The sequence below is a fragment of the Aquarana catesbeiana genome, linkage group LG01 (genome assembly GCF_042186555.1).
Source record: "Aquarana catesbeiana isolate 2022-GZ linkage group LG01, ASM4218655v1, whole genome shotgun sequence".
NCBI classification, from domain to species: Eukaryota; Metazoa; Chordata; class Amphibia; order Anura; family Ranidae; genus Aquarana; species Aquarana catesbeiana.
The window spans coordinates 508,381,573-508,394,813 of record NC_133324.1 but is presented as its reverse complement, the minus strand read 5'-3'; the positions used below and the strand labels follow the sequence as shown (position 1 = coordinate 508,394,813).

General features: G+C 42.2%; 1 protein-coding gene across 1 annotated transcript in view; it reads left to right on the top strand.

Moving 5' to 3' along the window:
- NCLN (nicalin) overlaps positions 1-13,241 on the top strand; it is a 48,108-nt gene that overhangs the window by 21,596 nt on the left and 13,271 nt on the right. Inside the window, exons 11-14 of the mRNA XM_073593757.1 lie at positions 799-837; positions 2,608-2,771; positions 3,733-3,786; positions 5,033-5,111. Of these exons, the coding sequence (XP_073449858.1) occupies positions 799-837; positions 2,608-2,771; positions 3,733-3,786; positions 5,033-5,111 (336 nt within the window). The remainder of the gene's footprint in view (positions 1-798; positions 838-2,607; positions 2,772-3,732; positions 3,787-5,032; positions 5,112-13,241) is intronic.

Genomic DNA, 13,241 nt, shown 5'->3' with positions numbered 1-13,241 from the left:
ACGTCCCCTTGCGTTCTACAATCCGATCAGACTTGCTCAGATCCCTGGAATATTTCTGAAATTATCATTCAGTCTCTCAGTTATAGTGCTGGTTGCTTTTTGTTTTTGTATATATTTTGTTTCTTCATTATTTTATGCTTGATCTCCTCTCCCTTTCTTCCTCTTCCCCCTCCTCTTTTCTCCTCCCTGCCTACCCTTGCCCTTCCTTGCCCTCCTATCGTGGTATCCTCATATATATTAAAACAATGTGTGGATAGATGTACCAATAATCTTTGGTTAACAATTTCAAGTTTTTGTAATTTTCAATCTTGTGGCAGCTTGGGCTTTTTTTTTTTTTTTTTTTTTTTTTTTTTGTTCTTTGTAAGCTAAAAGTTTCTGAAAATCAAAATAAAGACTACTTAAAAAATAAAACTTACCTGTAGGTAAAATGAATCTCTCCTAAACGTGCACAGTTTATGAGATGTTCTTGCGAGCAGCAGCCAGTGACGTCACCAGTGCATGCGCTCTAAAGGAACGGCATACCCATGCCGTTCCCTTAGAGCTGTGTGCCGCGGCCTACACGTTATTGCAGCTTGGCCAATCAGATGCTCCGAGTCCCCAAACCCAGAAGAAAGACCGAGTTAAGATGGAAGCCTCTGCAGCACTGACAGCGCACCGCTGGAGGGCTTCATTTTTTAAGGTAAGTCTTAATGTGCTAGTCTTCTTTTTTTTTTTTTCTTTTTTTTTTTTTTTTTTTTTTTTCTTCTTTTTTTTTAGAGATTATTACCGCTTTTGGTTGATTTTTTCCATTTGTTACAGGGTGCTCCAGCTGACTTACAGATTTTCACACAGCAGATGGTAAGAATTTTAGGCACAACACATTATCTGTGTCTTCCCCTAAAAAGCAGATTAATTTATTATTTTTTCCCGAGCATAGTGTTTAACATCATCAGTGTTAAAGTATAACAATGTAATGTTTATTTAAAGCCTAGCTCCATGTTACAAACTATTTCCTTCACTAACAGATGTGTCTACTGGGTATGCTGTATAAATTGTATGCAGCCTCAGCTACATACAGTATACAGCACTGTGTTCTGACAGTGGGATGGGGACTTCACGTCCCATTCTCGAAATAAAATTGAGTCAGGCTGAGCACTGCTCAACCATTCACAGGAAGCTTAGTATGAATGAATAAGCTTCCTCTGGCTGATTCAAGCTGTTGATGTCACAATCTCCAGATAAAGCTTTGTATTCATTCTTAGAATACACATCTTTCTGGGAATGGCTGAGCATTGCTCAGCCCGACTTGAAAAAAAGATTTAACCCAAGCTTGACAGGTCCCCAGAAGTCATTAAGGCCAGAGGATACGTGCAGCAGGGGATTAGTTCTGCCCACCTACAGAGCAGGGTCTGAGATACACTCTGTTGCAAGGAACTCACCCTCATTTCCAGAAGCTGCCAGTTGGGAAGAACTAGCCTGCAGGAGATTGCCCTTTAGGGGATCAGTGTAAATAAGACCAGAATGCATGGCACTGTGCGACACAGGAACCAGAGTACCTCTCAACACCAACACGTTGCTAGACCGGGAGACCTAACCAACAAAGAGGAAACACCTGTTCTGCAAGTTTTTAATGCGGCTCTGCAGACTATTCGTTACAGAGAGGAGCCCCCACAGAGATAGAGACGTCTTTTCAGCCTTTTCATGGGGAAACTGAGTAACCAAGCCAAGAACTACCCGATTAATAGGGGCAGAAACATCGATCTTCTTAGGAACTAGATCAGCAACTGCAGAGTAAGGGGCTATGGTAGACCTAGAAGAAATGGGCGAAAGAGATGCCTCTGAGAAGAATGTCCCTTCACACCTAAGATTCCAGCAGAAGATGAGTGACAGGTAATTACCAGTCTAAGGTGTTGGAGTTTACCATGCTGTGGTTCCTTCCACCAAAGGCATACGCTATACAGCCAATGACCTTACATACCCCACAGGAAGAGGTTGGTGGCCAGGCAGGGACAAAGTTCCAGAGGTCACACTGACACAGGAAGCAGAGCCAGACTCCATAGGTTGAAGAGACCCCAGAGGCAGGATCTCTTAATCTGTGCCGTGGCACAGGGAAGTAGAAGGGGAGCAGCTGAAGAAGAGCGCCTGGGGATTTGCCAGTGAACCTTAAGGGGCACACTCAGTACCTAATTCCATGAAAGGTAAACTTTCCAAGGACCTGCAAGAATTGGTTACTATCTCCCTGCTTGGAAAAGGGGGGGGTGTACCTTCATGCTGAAGACCTCTCTAAGGGCTTGCCAGGTTTCTGGCTTCCACCTTGCAAGCTGCCTGTAAATCAGGCTTGGGTCTGGGTGTAAAGAGACAGTGTACGCACCGCTCCAAGCAACCCGTAGTGAAATCCACATATGCTGGAACCATCTGGGTGCCAGCCCAGGCCGCAACTAGTGTAGATAAATGAAGAAAGGGGCGGCACTCCAGCATGGATTAAAACAAAACTTCTTTATTCAGCAAATGATAATTGCTTGTTTACATTCAGCAAAATATGTCGAGTGTACTTTTAAAATAAACAAATATTGCATGCAGTGTACTTTGAATTATGTCAATAGAAAGTTGCTTGTGTTTTCCTTGCAGCAAGTCCAGAAGGAACAGTTAGATGCACTGATGCAGTGGTTGACCAGTCAGCCACGGGCTGCACAGCTAGTAGATAAAGAGAACACTGTAATCAGCACTCTGGAGTATTATATGAGCCGATACTTGAAGGATGTGAAACTTTATCATGTGAAGGCTGACAAAAGGTAAGAAGTATGGTTGTGTTATGACAGACAAAAGGTAAGAAACGGATTAGTTTTGCTGGTTATCTCTAATCTCTGCATGCCTTTGAGAATCCATTTTTTGTGTTTATAGTAATTCTGTCATCACTTAAAATATAATTGTGGGGTCCTTGTCTGAATTTAATCTAGCAACCCACTGCTCAAATTTCAGCAGAAATAGATATTCGAGCCATGGATATCCCTGTTGATATCACCTGGCTCAATAAAAGTTGGTTCAAAAATGATTGAGCTGGTTGTAAAATTATCAGCTAACAGATTTAGTCACTGTTCTAGCATTCGGATACTTGCAGATGCTGAGGCTGTGTGAATACAGAAGCTAGCAGTGCTGATTTACTCCCATCAATGCTGTTTAGCTAAAATGGTGGAACTTGCTTACTATTCTTTTGTTCAGCCCACTTTTGGCAAGCTTTGTTGAGTGTAAGGCCCTGTTCACATATAGTGCAGTGACCTGTTTTTTACCGCACTGGTTGAATGTAGGTCACTACAAGGACAAACTGAAAACAATTGTTTTCTGTGTGTCCTTTTCACACTCCAATGCACCTTGGAGGTGCTGTGCAATGAGCTGCAATAAAATGCAGACATGCTGCATTTTATCACACTGTACAGGACAGGATCACATGTCACTGTCCCACAGTGCAACACATGAATAAAGTGTCGTTTTGTGACATTAATTAAGTTTTACTTTGAGTTATTTTGAGGGGACAGCAAATTTACACTGTTATATAAGCTGTACACTCACTACTTTACATTGTAGCAAAGTGTCATTTCTTCAGTGTTTTCAGATGAAATTATATAATCAAATATTTACAAAAATGTAAGGGGTGTATTCACTTTTGAGAGATACTGTGTATATTCTAAATATTTAAATAGTAACCTAAAATATGGACCGCACATATTTATCAAGTTTTTAATTCTTTTTCGGCAGAGACCCTGAATTTGTGTTTTATGACCAGCTGAAGCAAACCATGAATGCATACCGGTGAGCCTCTTGTTTATAATTGAAGATTTGTCAAAGCCATTTGGGTTCTTATTTCTTTTAATGCATCTTTTATTTTCTAAAAAGGCAAAAAAAAATCAGGAAACAATACAATGTATACAGTCTCTAGAAATAACTGTGATACAGGTTTTACTTTATAGTAAAAACCTAGCGGTTTAAAGAAATTCCAGTGACAGGATTGGTGGCAGTGTAAACCTGGCTAAGATTATATGAAAGCAAAGCCATTACGTTCCTGGAGTTAATTTTTTTTTTTTTATAGCGAACTGGATAGCAGTAAGTGTAGGGAGCTGCTATTGTGGATGGGGCAGGAGGCATAGGGAACTCGGGATGAAAGGGGGAAAGAATAAGGATTGATCTTATATTGGGCCAGGTTAAGATGGGAGGGTGTCTACGTAAGCCTTGGGGGTTGTAGAGAGAGAGTAGAAAGGAGTGCCAGACAGAGGGAGCCAGGATAAGTGGGAAAAATTGGGGATGTGAGCATTGGAGTGGGGTGAGAGAGAGCAGAGAGAAAGTAGAAAATATTGTTAGGCAGGCCATAGGTCAGTATTTTCGTTCAACCAGTTGGTTGAATGGAAAAAAAATGGACCCGATTGCCCCAGCCACACATTCAAGGTGGCTAGGGGAATCCTCCCCGCTGTGTCTTTGTTTTCCGACAGCAGGGAGTCTTCCCTGCTGTCAGAATACACAGATCATTACTTCAGTCTACAGCATGCAGTGCTGATCAAGCAGAAATTTTTGATTTAGATCAACTTTTGTTCAACCAGAGTGTCAATTCATAGATTGAAATTCTGCCGTTCCCCACTGAAGCGGCCAAATTTAGTTCCAAGTATGGCCAGGTTTAAAGTTTGGAAAGTAAGCAGGTAGATGGAAAAGTCAGGTGATGTGTGGTGGGGAAGGCACCCATTCAGGGTTATTTAGGGTAGCACCAGGGTAAGCTGTTTGTATTTCTCGGTGATAGAGAAGTCTATAGTTCATAATAAAACCATATGGGTCAGAACTTTGGAGTACATTCCTTTTGAGGGAGCTAGTTAGGTCTTTCATTAATTTAATCATTTATTTTTAATATCTATAATCTTTTTGGTGTTTTATGGTTGAGTTCAAAGCAAAGTCACAAACGTGTAATGTTTATCAAATCCTTTAATGTATGATGGGGATATGGGGTATTTGAAATGTTTAGACATTGCATAACCAAAAAATAAAGTAGTAACTGGTCATTATACCTTTTTAGGGTGAAGCCAGCAATTTTTGATCTTCTCTTAGCTCTGTGCATTGCAGCATACCTTGGCCTTTCATATTTTGCAGTTCAGGTATGGATACAACCTTATTCTGTGGTAGCCGGCTATGCTGTATATATAGTGGGTACAGAAAAGAATCACGTTTTGTTGCTCGCAGCCTGCAATTAAGACGGACAATGTTTTTGTTTTATCCAGCTGTATTTACTAGTGCAACTTACAACATCCAAGTGAAATTTAGAACACCAACATGTCAGACATGCCATTCCTTTTTTTTTTTTTTTTGCAGAACTTCTCAAGTTCATTTAAATTTGATGGTGACCATTTGTGGACTGCAGTCTTCAAGTCATTCCACAGATTTTCAATGGGGTTTAAGTCTGGGCTCTGACTAGGTCATGCAAGGAAATTCACCCTTTTCTCCTTCAACCACTGTGTGGTCAATTTTGCTGTGTGCATTGGGTCATCGTTATGTTGGAAGGTAAACCTTCCCATTGACTGACAACTTTCTGACAGAGGGCAGCAGATTTTCCTTAAGCATTTGATGGTATTTTGCCCCATCCATTCTTCGTTCTATCCTGACAAGTGCTCCAGTCCCTGCTGCAGAGATATATCCCCATAACAGGATATTACCACTACAATGTGATTATTTTAAGGGGGGGTGTGTGATTCTTTTCTATACCTTTTTTTTTTTTTTTTTTTTTTTTTTTTTTTTTTTATATTCTTCTATGTATTCTTTTGTGTGTGTTTGTTTATACCCTGAAGTCAGTTTTAACCACTTGCTGATCGGCTCACAGTAGATGTTCTGCACGTGCGTGCAGTCCCTGTTAACCCATGACGTGATTGGACAATGATTGTGGCTGAAACCTGCTGATCAGCTGTGGCTAATCACAGCACAGAGTTCTGTGTTGACAAACTGTGCACAGCGATCTGTCTGTTTCTTCTTCCTGAAATCAACTCTAAATTCAGGGAGAAGCAGATAGATCTGTTAGTAAAAGCAACACACATTACCCTTGTTAGGCATACAGTTAACCCCTTGATTGTGCCTCAATGTCCACTCCTTCCTAGCCAGTACAATGTACAGTAGTATCACTGTATTAGTGTCACTAGTGACGTCCTTGTCAGTCAGTGTCCCTCCCAGCCAGTGGCAGTTAGCGCTAGATTGCCTGCCACATTATAAGTTGCTGATCACCACCATTACTAGTATAGTGTCTGTACGGATCAGTATCTTGATCACGATCAGAACTATACTACTGTCCCCAAAAGCGCAGTTTGGTTTTTACCAAAGGCATGTATACAATACATTTTGGCCTTCATTTATGAAGAAATTTGACTTTATTGGATATACAGTTGTGCTCATAAGTTTACATACCCCGGCAGAATTTGATTTCTTGGCCATTTTTTTGAGAATACACTTTTCTTTTACTCATGGTTAGTGTTTGGCTGAAGCCATTTATTATCAATCAACTGTTTTTACTCTTTTTAAATCATCACAACAAACTACCCAAATTACCCTGATCAGAAGTTTCAATACCCCAGTTCTGACTGCCATGTATTGCCCCCTTTAACCGCTTGCCGACCAGCCGCCGTAGTTGTACTGCGGCAACATGGCTCGGCTGCGCGAATTGCCATTATGTAACGTCGGTAACATAGACAGCCACTAGGGGGCGCAGGCGCGCGCGCCCCTCCCGCTCGCTCCCCGGGTGCCCGGCAGTCTCGATCACCGCCGGGCTCCCACGATCGCTCAGGGCACACGGAGAACCCGGAACTGTGTCTAAACCCACAGTTTCTGGTTCTCTGAGCAGAGAACTGACAGATTGTTCATACAGAGTATGAACAGCGATCTGTCAGTTTCCCTGCACAGTCCCCATCCCCCTTCAGTTAGAACACAAACTAGGACACACATTAACCCCTTCACTGCCCCTAGTTTTAACCCGTTCACTGCCAGTGACATTTTTACAGTAATCAGTGCATTTTTAGTCGCACTGATGGCTGTATTAATGCCAATGGTCCCAAAAATGTGTCAAAATTGTCCGACGTGTCCGCCATAATGTCGCAGTCACAATAAAAATCACAGATCGCCGCCATTACTAGTAAAAAAAAAATTATTATTAAAAATGCCACAAACCTATCCCCTATTTTGTAGACGCTATAACTTTTGCATAAACCAAACAATATACGCTTGTTGCGTTTTTTTTTTTTTTTTTTTTTTATACCAAAAATATGTAGGAGAATACGTATCGACCTAAACTGGGGAAAAAAACGTTTTTTATATTTTTTGGGGGGATATTTCTTATAGCAAAAAGTAAAAAAAAATGTTTTTTTTTTTTTCCAAAATTGTTGCTCTTTTTTTGTTTTATAGCGCAAAAAATAAAAACCGCAGAGGTGATCAAATACCACCAAAAGAAAGCTCTATTTGTGGGGGAAAAAAGGACGTCAATTTTGTTTGGGAGCCACTTTGCACGACCGCGCAATTGTCAGTTAAAGCGTCGCAGTGCCAAATCGCAAAAAGTGCTCTGGTCTTTGGCCAGGCAAATGGTCTGGGGCTGAAGCGGTTAACATCAATGACAGCTTAAAGTCTTTTGTGGTATTTGTGGCTGAGGCTCTTTATCTATTCAGATGGTAAAGCTGCCCATTCCTCATGGCAAAAGGCTTCCAAATCCTGTAAATTCTTGTTCTTTATTCTGCTGTAGCTAATGACAGGTTGACCCGGCCTTGTGTTTTGGATCATTGTCATGTTGGAATGTCCAAGTATGTCCCATGCGCAGCTTCCTGGCTGGATGAGTATTGTGTTATCAAAATTAGTATTTTTTGATAACATACTGCATTCATCGGGCCATCAATTTTGACCAAATTTCCTGGGCCTTTAGTAGCTCACACATCCCCAACACATCAGCACTCTGCCTCCTGTGTTTCACAGTAGGAATAGTGTGCATCATAGGCCTTGTTGACTCTCCAAATGTAGCGTTTCTGGTTGTGGCCAAAAAGCTCAATTTTGGTCTCATCACTCCAAATGACTTTGTGCCAGAAGGTTTGATGCTTGTCTCTGTGCTGTTTGGTGTATTGTAAGCGGGATACTTTGTGGCATTTGCGTAGTAATGGCTTTCTTCTGGCGACTCGACCATGCAGCCCATTTTTCTTAACCACTTCCCGACCGCCGCACGACTATATACGTCCTAAGTTTGAACGGGGATATCGTTGTTATGGCAGCAGCTAGCTGCCATAACCCCGGTATCCCCGTTTTCGTGCAGCGGCCGGCTTTCAGATAAAAGTGGTCCCTGCGGCGGATTCGCCGCGAGATCACTTTTATCGGTGGCGGTAGAGGCCCCCCCCCCTCCCGCCGCGATCCGGTGCCCTCCGCCGCTTACCGGAGCCGTCGGTAGCGGCGGAGGCAATCGCGTCATTCTGCGTGGTGTGTCTGGAGACGAGTGAGGCCAAGATGGCGCTCACTCGTCTCCATGATACTGCTGGGCGGAAGCAACGTCAAAACGTCACTTCCGTCCACGCCTCTTAAAGGCATATTTTTTCAAATGTCATTTTTCTAAATGACTTTTTTTTTTTTTTTATTGCATTTTAGTGTAAATATGAGATCTGAGGTCTTTTTGTCCCCAGATCTCATATTTTAAGAGGTCCTGCCATGCTTTTTTCTATTACAAGGGATGTTTACATTCCTTGTAATAGGAATAAAAGTGACACAATTTTTTTTTTTTTTTAAACAGTGTAAAAATAAATAAAATATTTTAAAATAAATAATAAAAATAAAAAAAAAAATTTTTAAAAACCCCCCCTGTCCCGACGAGCTCGCGTGCAGAAGCGAACGCATACGCGAGTAGCGCCCGCATATGAAAACGGTGGTCAAACCACACATGTGAGGTATCACAGCGACCGGTAGAGCGAGAGCAATAATTCTAGCCCTAGACCTCCTCTGTAGCGCAAAATATGCAACCTGTAGAATTTTTTAAACGTCGCCTATGGAGATTTTTGAGGGTAAAAGTTTGACGCCATTCCACGAGCGGGCGCAATTTTCAAGCATGACATGTTGGGTATCAATTTACTTGGCGTAACATTATATTTCACAATATAAAAAAAAATTGGGATAACTTTACTGTTGTTTTATTTTTTTTATTCAAAAAAGTGAATTTTTTCCAAAAAAAGTGCGCTTATAAGACCGCTGCGCAAATACGGTGCAAAAAAAAGTATTGCAATGACCGCCATTGTATTCTCTAGGGTGTTAGAAGAAAAACCATATATAATGTTTGGGGGTTCTAAGTAATTTTCTAGCAGAAAAACCTGTTTTAAACATGTAAACACCTAAAATCCAAAACGAGGCTGGTCCTTAAGTGGTTAAAGTGCCTCCTTATTGTGCATCTTGAAACAGCCAGACCACATGTTTTCAGAGAGTCCTGTATTTCACCTGAAGTTATTTGTGGGTTTTTCTTTGCATCCCGAACAATTTTCCTGGCAGTTGTGGCTGAAATTTTAGCTGGTCTACCTGACCGTGGTTTGGTTTCAACAGAGCCCCTAGTTTTCCACTTGATTAGAGTTTGAACACTGCCGCTTGGCATTCCCAATTCCTTGGATATCTTTTTATATCCCTTTCCTGTTTTATACAGTTCAACTACCTTTTCCCGCAGATCCTTTGACAATTCTTTTGCTTTCCCCATGACTCAGAATCCAGAAACATCAGTGCAGCACTGGATGAAAGATACAAGGGTCTGTCGGGAGTCCAGAAACTCATTGACCTTTTACACACACACACACTAACTACAAGCAATCAGATCACAGCTGAGGATGGTTACCGTTAATAGCCATTCAAACCCCTTTGCGTCAACTTGTGTGCATGTTATCAGGCCAAAATCACCAGGGTATATAAACTTTTGATCAGGGTCATTTGGGTAGTTTCTGTTGTCATTATGATTTAAAAAGAGTAAACACAGTTGATAATAAATGGCTTCAGCCAAACAATAACCATGAGTGAATGTTTCTCTAGTCGTCTTTCTAGGACAGCACTAGAGAGATAGGCTCCACCTCCGGAGGCAGGAAACAAACATTCAGATCCTTAAAGGGCAGCTTCCCTCCCTCTTCCTCAGTCTTTGTGTATCCTCCACCGGAGGAGGAGGCTCGATAGAGCTCCCCTTCCCCTGAGCCTAGGAGCTGCCTATGGGAGAAGGGGAAGGAGGTCTGCAAAGTAGTTTGGAAAGGTGGCAGGCATCTGGGTCCCCCGGTCAGGCTGCAGAGAAGCTGGTACTGGCGTCGTCCTCCAGTATAGCACGGGGAGGGCTGGCGTTCCCCGCATGGCTGGCCGGATATTATGGTATCCCGGTGTGAGTCCTGTGGGGGGCAGGTGTAGGCCTTGAGTTCTGGCCTGAGGTTGCAGGAGGAGGGCGGGGACTTCCAGCGCACCACTTCCGGGTCACGCGGCGAGCGTGGATGCCGGAGCCATGACGGTTCAAATGTGGCCCTTTTTTTTGTCACGTGAATCCTGTCAGCGGCTGGAGGGGGTGCACATAGCTGTTGGTGAAGGTATACACCCACTGATTGGCTAAGGTTTTTTTTCCTGACGGCAGCTTGTCTTTTTGTTCTTTCCCTTCCTTTTGCCTCCCTTCTCTTCTCTCCTTCTCTTGTCTCGGGCTCAGCCCAAAGAACCGGAAAGGTCAGGGGGGAAGAAGAGGTGTCCGTCATGTACGAACAAATTTAACCACTTGCTGACGGATGGACGTCTAAAGACGTCCTGGGCTTTGTGGTGGTATATATAAATGATGCCTGCAGCTACAGGCATCGTTCAGATATTTAAAATCATATAATGATACCGCGCTACAGCAATAATAAAGCCCAATAAATAAGGTAAATAAACAGTGTGCAAATGGTGCCCAATAAGTTGGGATAATAATATAGTGTAAGGTAATTAATCAGTGAATTAGTGTAACAATCCAGGGGCATTAAATTCAATGTGGTGATTGTCTCTTAATCCAGCATTTTTCAATAAATGTCCAAAAAAGAAGTTTCTTCAAAATGCGTTTAGATAGACTACACAGCAAAAAGGCAAGAGGTATACGATCCCATAAATGAGCTCACAGAACCCTCACCTTAATAACTTGAAATCTCAGCATAAGATAATGTACAGGAATCAGTTCCGCTACTCCAACATTCACCACCAGGGGGTCCTCCGTTCCACTTAGTGTTAAACCTGAATGGATACTTCACATCCACGTCCTCATACAGTCTCGTACTCACAGAGAGAGGGGAGAAGTGGGAAGGGATGGGAGAGATAGAGAACTCCAATAGTGTATTATGTTTATAGTTAAAATATAATTTTATTAGTAAAATAGGCTGGACTCTTACATTAATAAATTAGAAAACAAGCATAAAACAAATCATATGGCGTTTGGACGCCGTTCTCACGTCACTTCCGGTATTATTCAACCTCCGGCCACTCCCTACGCGTTACGTTATCACGTGACTTCATCAGGGATCCTCAAGCTTAGAGGTGAGATATGGGGTCTTATTGACCCCATATCTCACTGTAAAGCGGTCCTGTCATGCCACATTCCTATTACAAGGGATGTTTACATTCCTTGTAATAGGAATAAAAGTGATCAAAATTTTTTTTTTTTAAAGCGTCAAATTAAAATTTTTTAAGTAAAATTAACAATAAAAAAAAAAAAAATTTTTAAAGTGCCCCTGTCCCCGTGTGCTCACACACAGAAGCGAACGCATACATAAGTCCCGCCCACATATGCGAACGGTATTGAAACCACACATGTGAGGTGTCGCCGCGAAGGTTAGAGCGAGAGCAATAATTCTAGCCCTAGACCTCCTCTGTAACTCAAAACATGTAACCAGTAAAAAATGTTAAAGCATCGCCTATGGGGATTTTTATGTACCGAAGTTTGGCGCCATTCCATGAGCGTGTGCAATTTTAAAGCGTAACATGTTAGGTATCTATTTACTCGCCGCAACTTCATCTTTCGCATTATGCAAAAAAACTGGGCTAACTTTACTGTGTTTTTTTTTTTTTTTTTTTTTTTTTTTTTTTTTTTTTTTTTTTTTTAAAGCATGAAACTGTTTTTTTTTTCCAAAAAAAAAAAAGCGTTTGAAAAATTGCTGCTCAAATACTGTGCGAGATAAGAAGTTGCAATGACCGCCATTGTATTCTCTAGGGTCTCTGCAAAAAAAAAACATATATAATGTTTGGGTGTTCTGTGTAATTTTCTAGCAAAAAAATTATGATATTTACATGTAGGAGAGAAATTTCAGAATTGGCCTGGTGGGCAAGTGGTTAAGGAAGGGTGGAATAAGCCCCTTTGTAAACCCTGCATTGATAAATTGGTTTACAAGGAGGCAACAGGGACATACAAGGAATTGATTTCTGGTGTTCAAAAGGAAATGAAGGCCATTAATTCGATGCTGGCAAACCTTGAAACCCCAAAACTACCAGCCGCAGTCCCCCCCCCCCCCCCCCCCCCGCTTCACCGCTTCAGCCCCAGAGGAGGGTGACGAATCAGGGGGAGAGAAAAATCAGATTCTTTGGATGAGCCAAGAGAGACGGCATCATCCAAAGATATTCCTAGCCAAGGGACAAGTTCATCCAGATACAGGCTCTCACTCGAGGAGGTGGATGCCTTATTGGAGTTGATCTACGAGACGCTAGAGATCAAAGAAGAGCAGGCCTCCTTGTCCCTACATGACCAGATGTATCAGACCATGAAAGAAAACCAAAACAGGGTATTTCCGGTACACAGTGCACTGGTGGACTCTATAAAAGAGTGGGTGAAACCGGAGAAAAAACTATTTTTTACAAAAAATTTGAAGAGGAGATTCCCTTTCAGTGAAGATTCAGTGAAGATTCCGCCTGTATTTGGACGCAGCCTTTTCCCAGTGCACCAAATCAACGGACCTCGCCTTTGAGGACATGGGTGTCCTTGGGGAACCCATGGACAAGAGGATGGGAGGTACTGCTGAAAAGGTCATGGGAAGTAGCCATGACAAATCTAAAACCGGCAATGGCTACAACAATAGTGGCTCATAATTTGGAGGTCTGGCTGGACCAATTACAGGGCCATTTGGAAAGTGGGACCTCCAGGAAGGAAATTCTTGATTCTCTTCCCATGCTGCACAAAGTGGCAGGTTATAAGGCAGACGCATCTGCTGAGTCAGTCAAGCTATCGGCAAAGACCGCTGCCCTTATAAATTCCTCTTGCAGGGCTT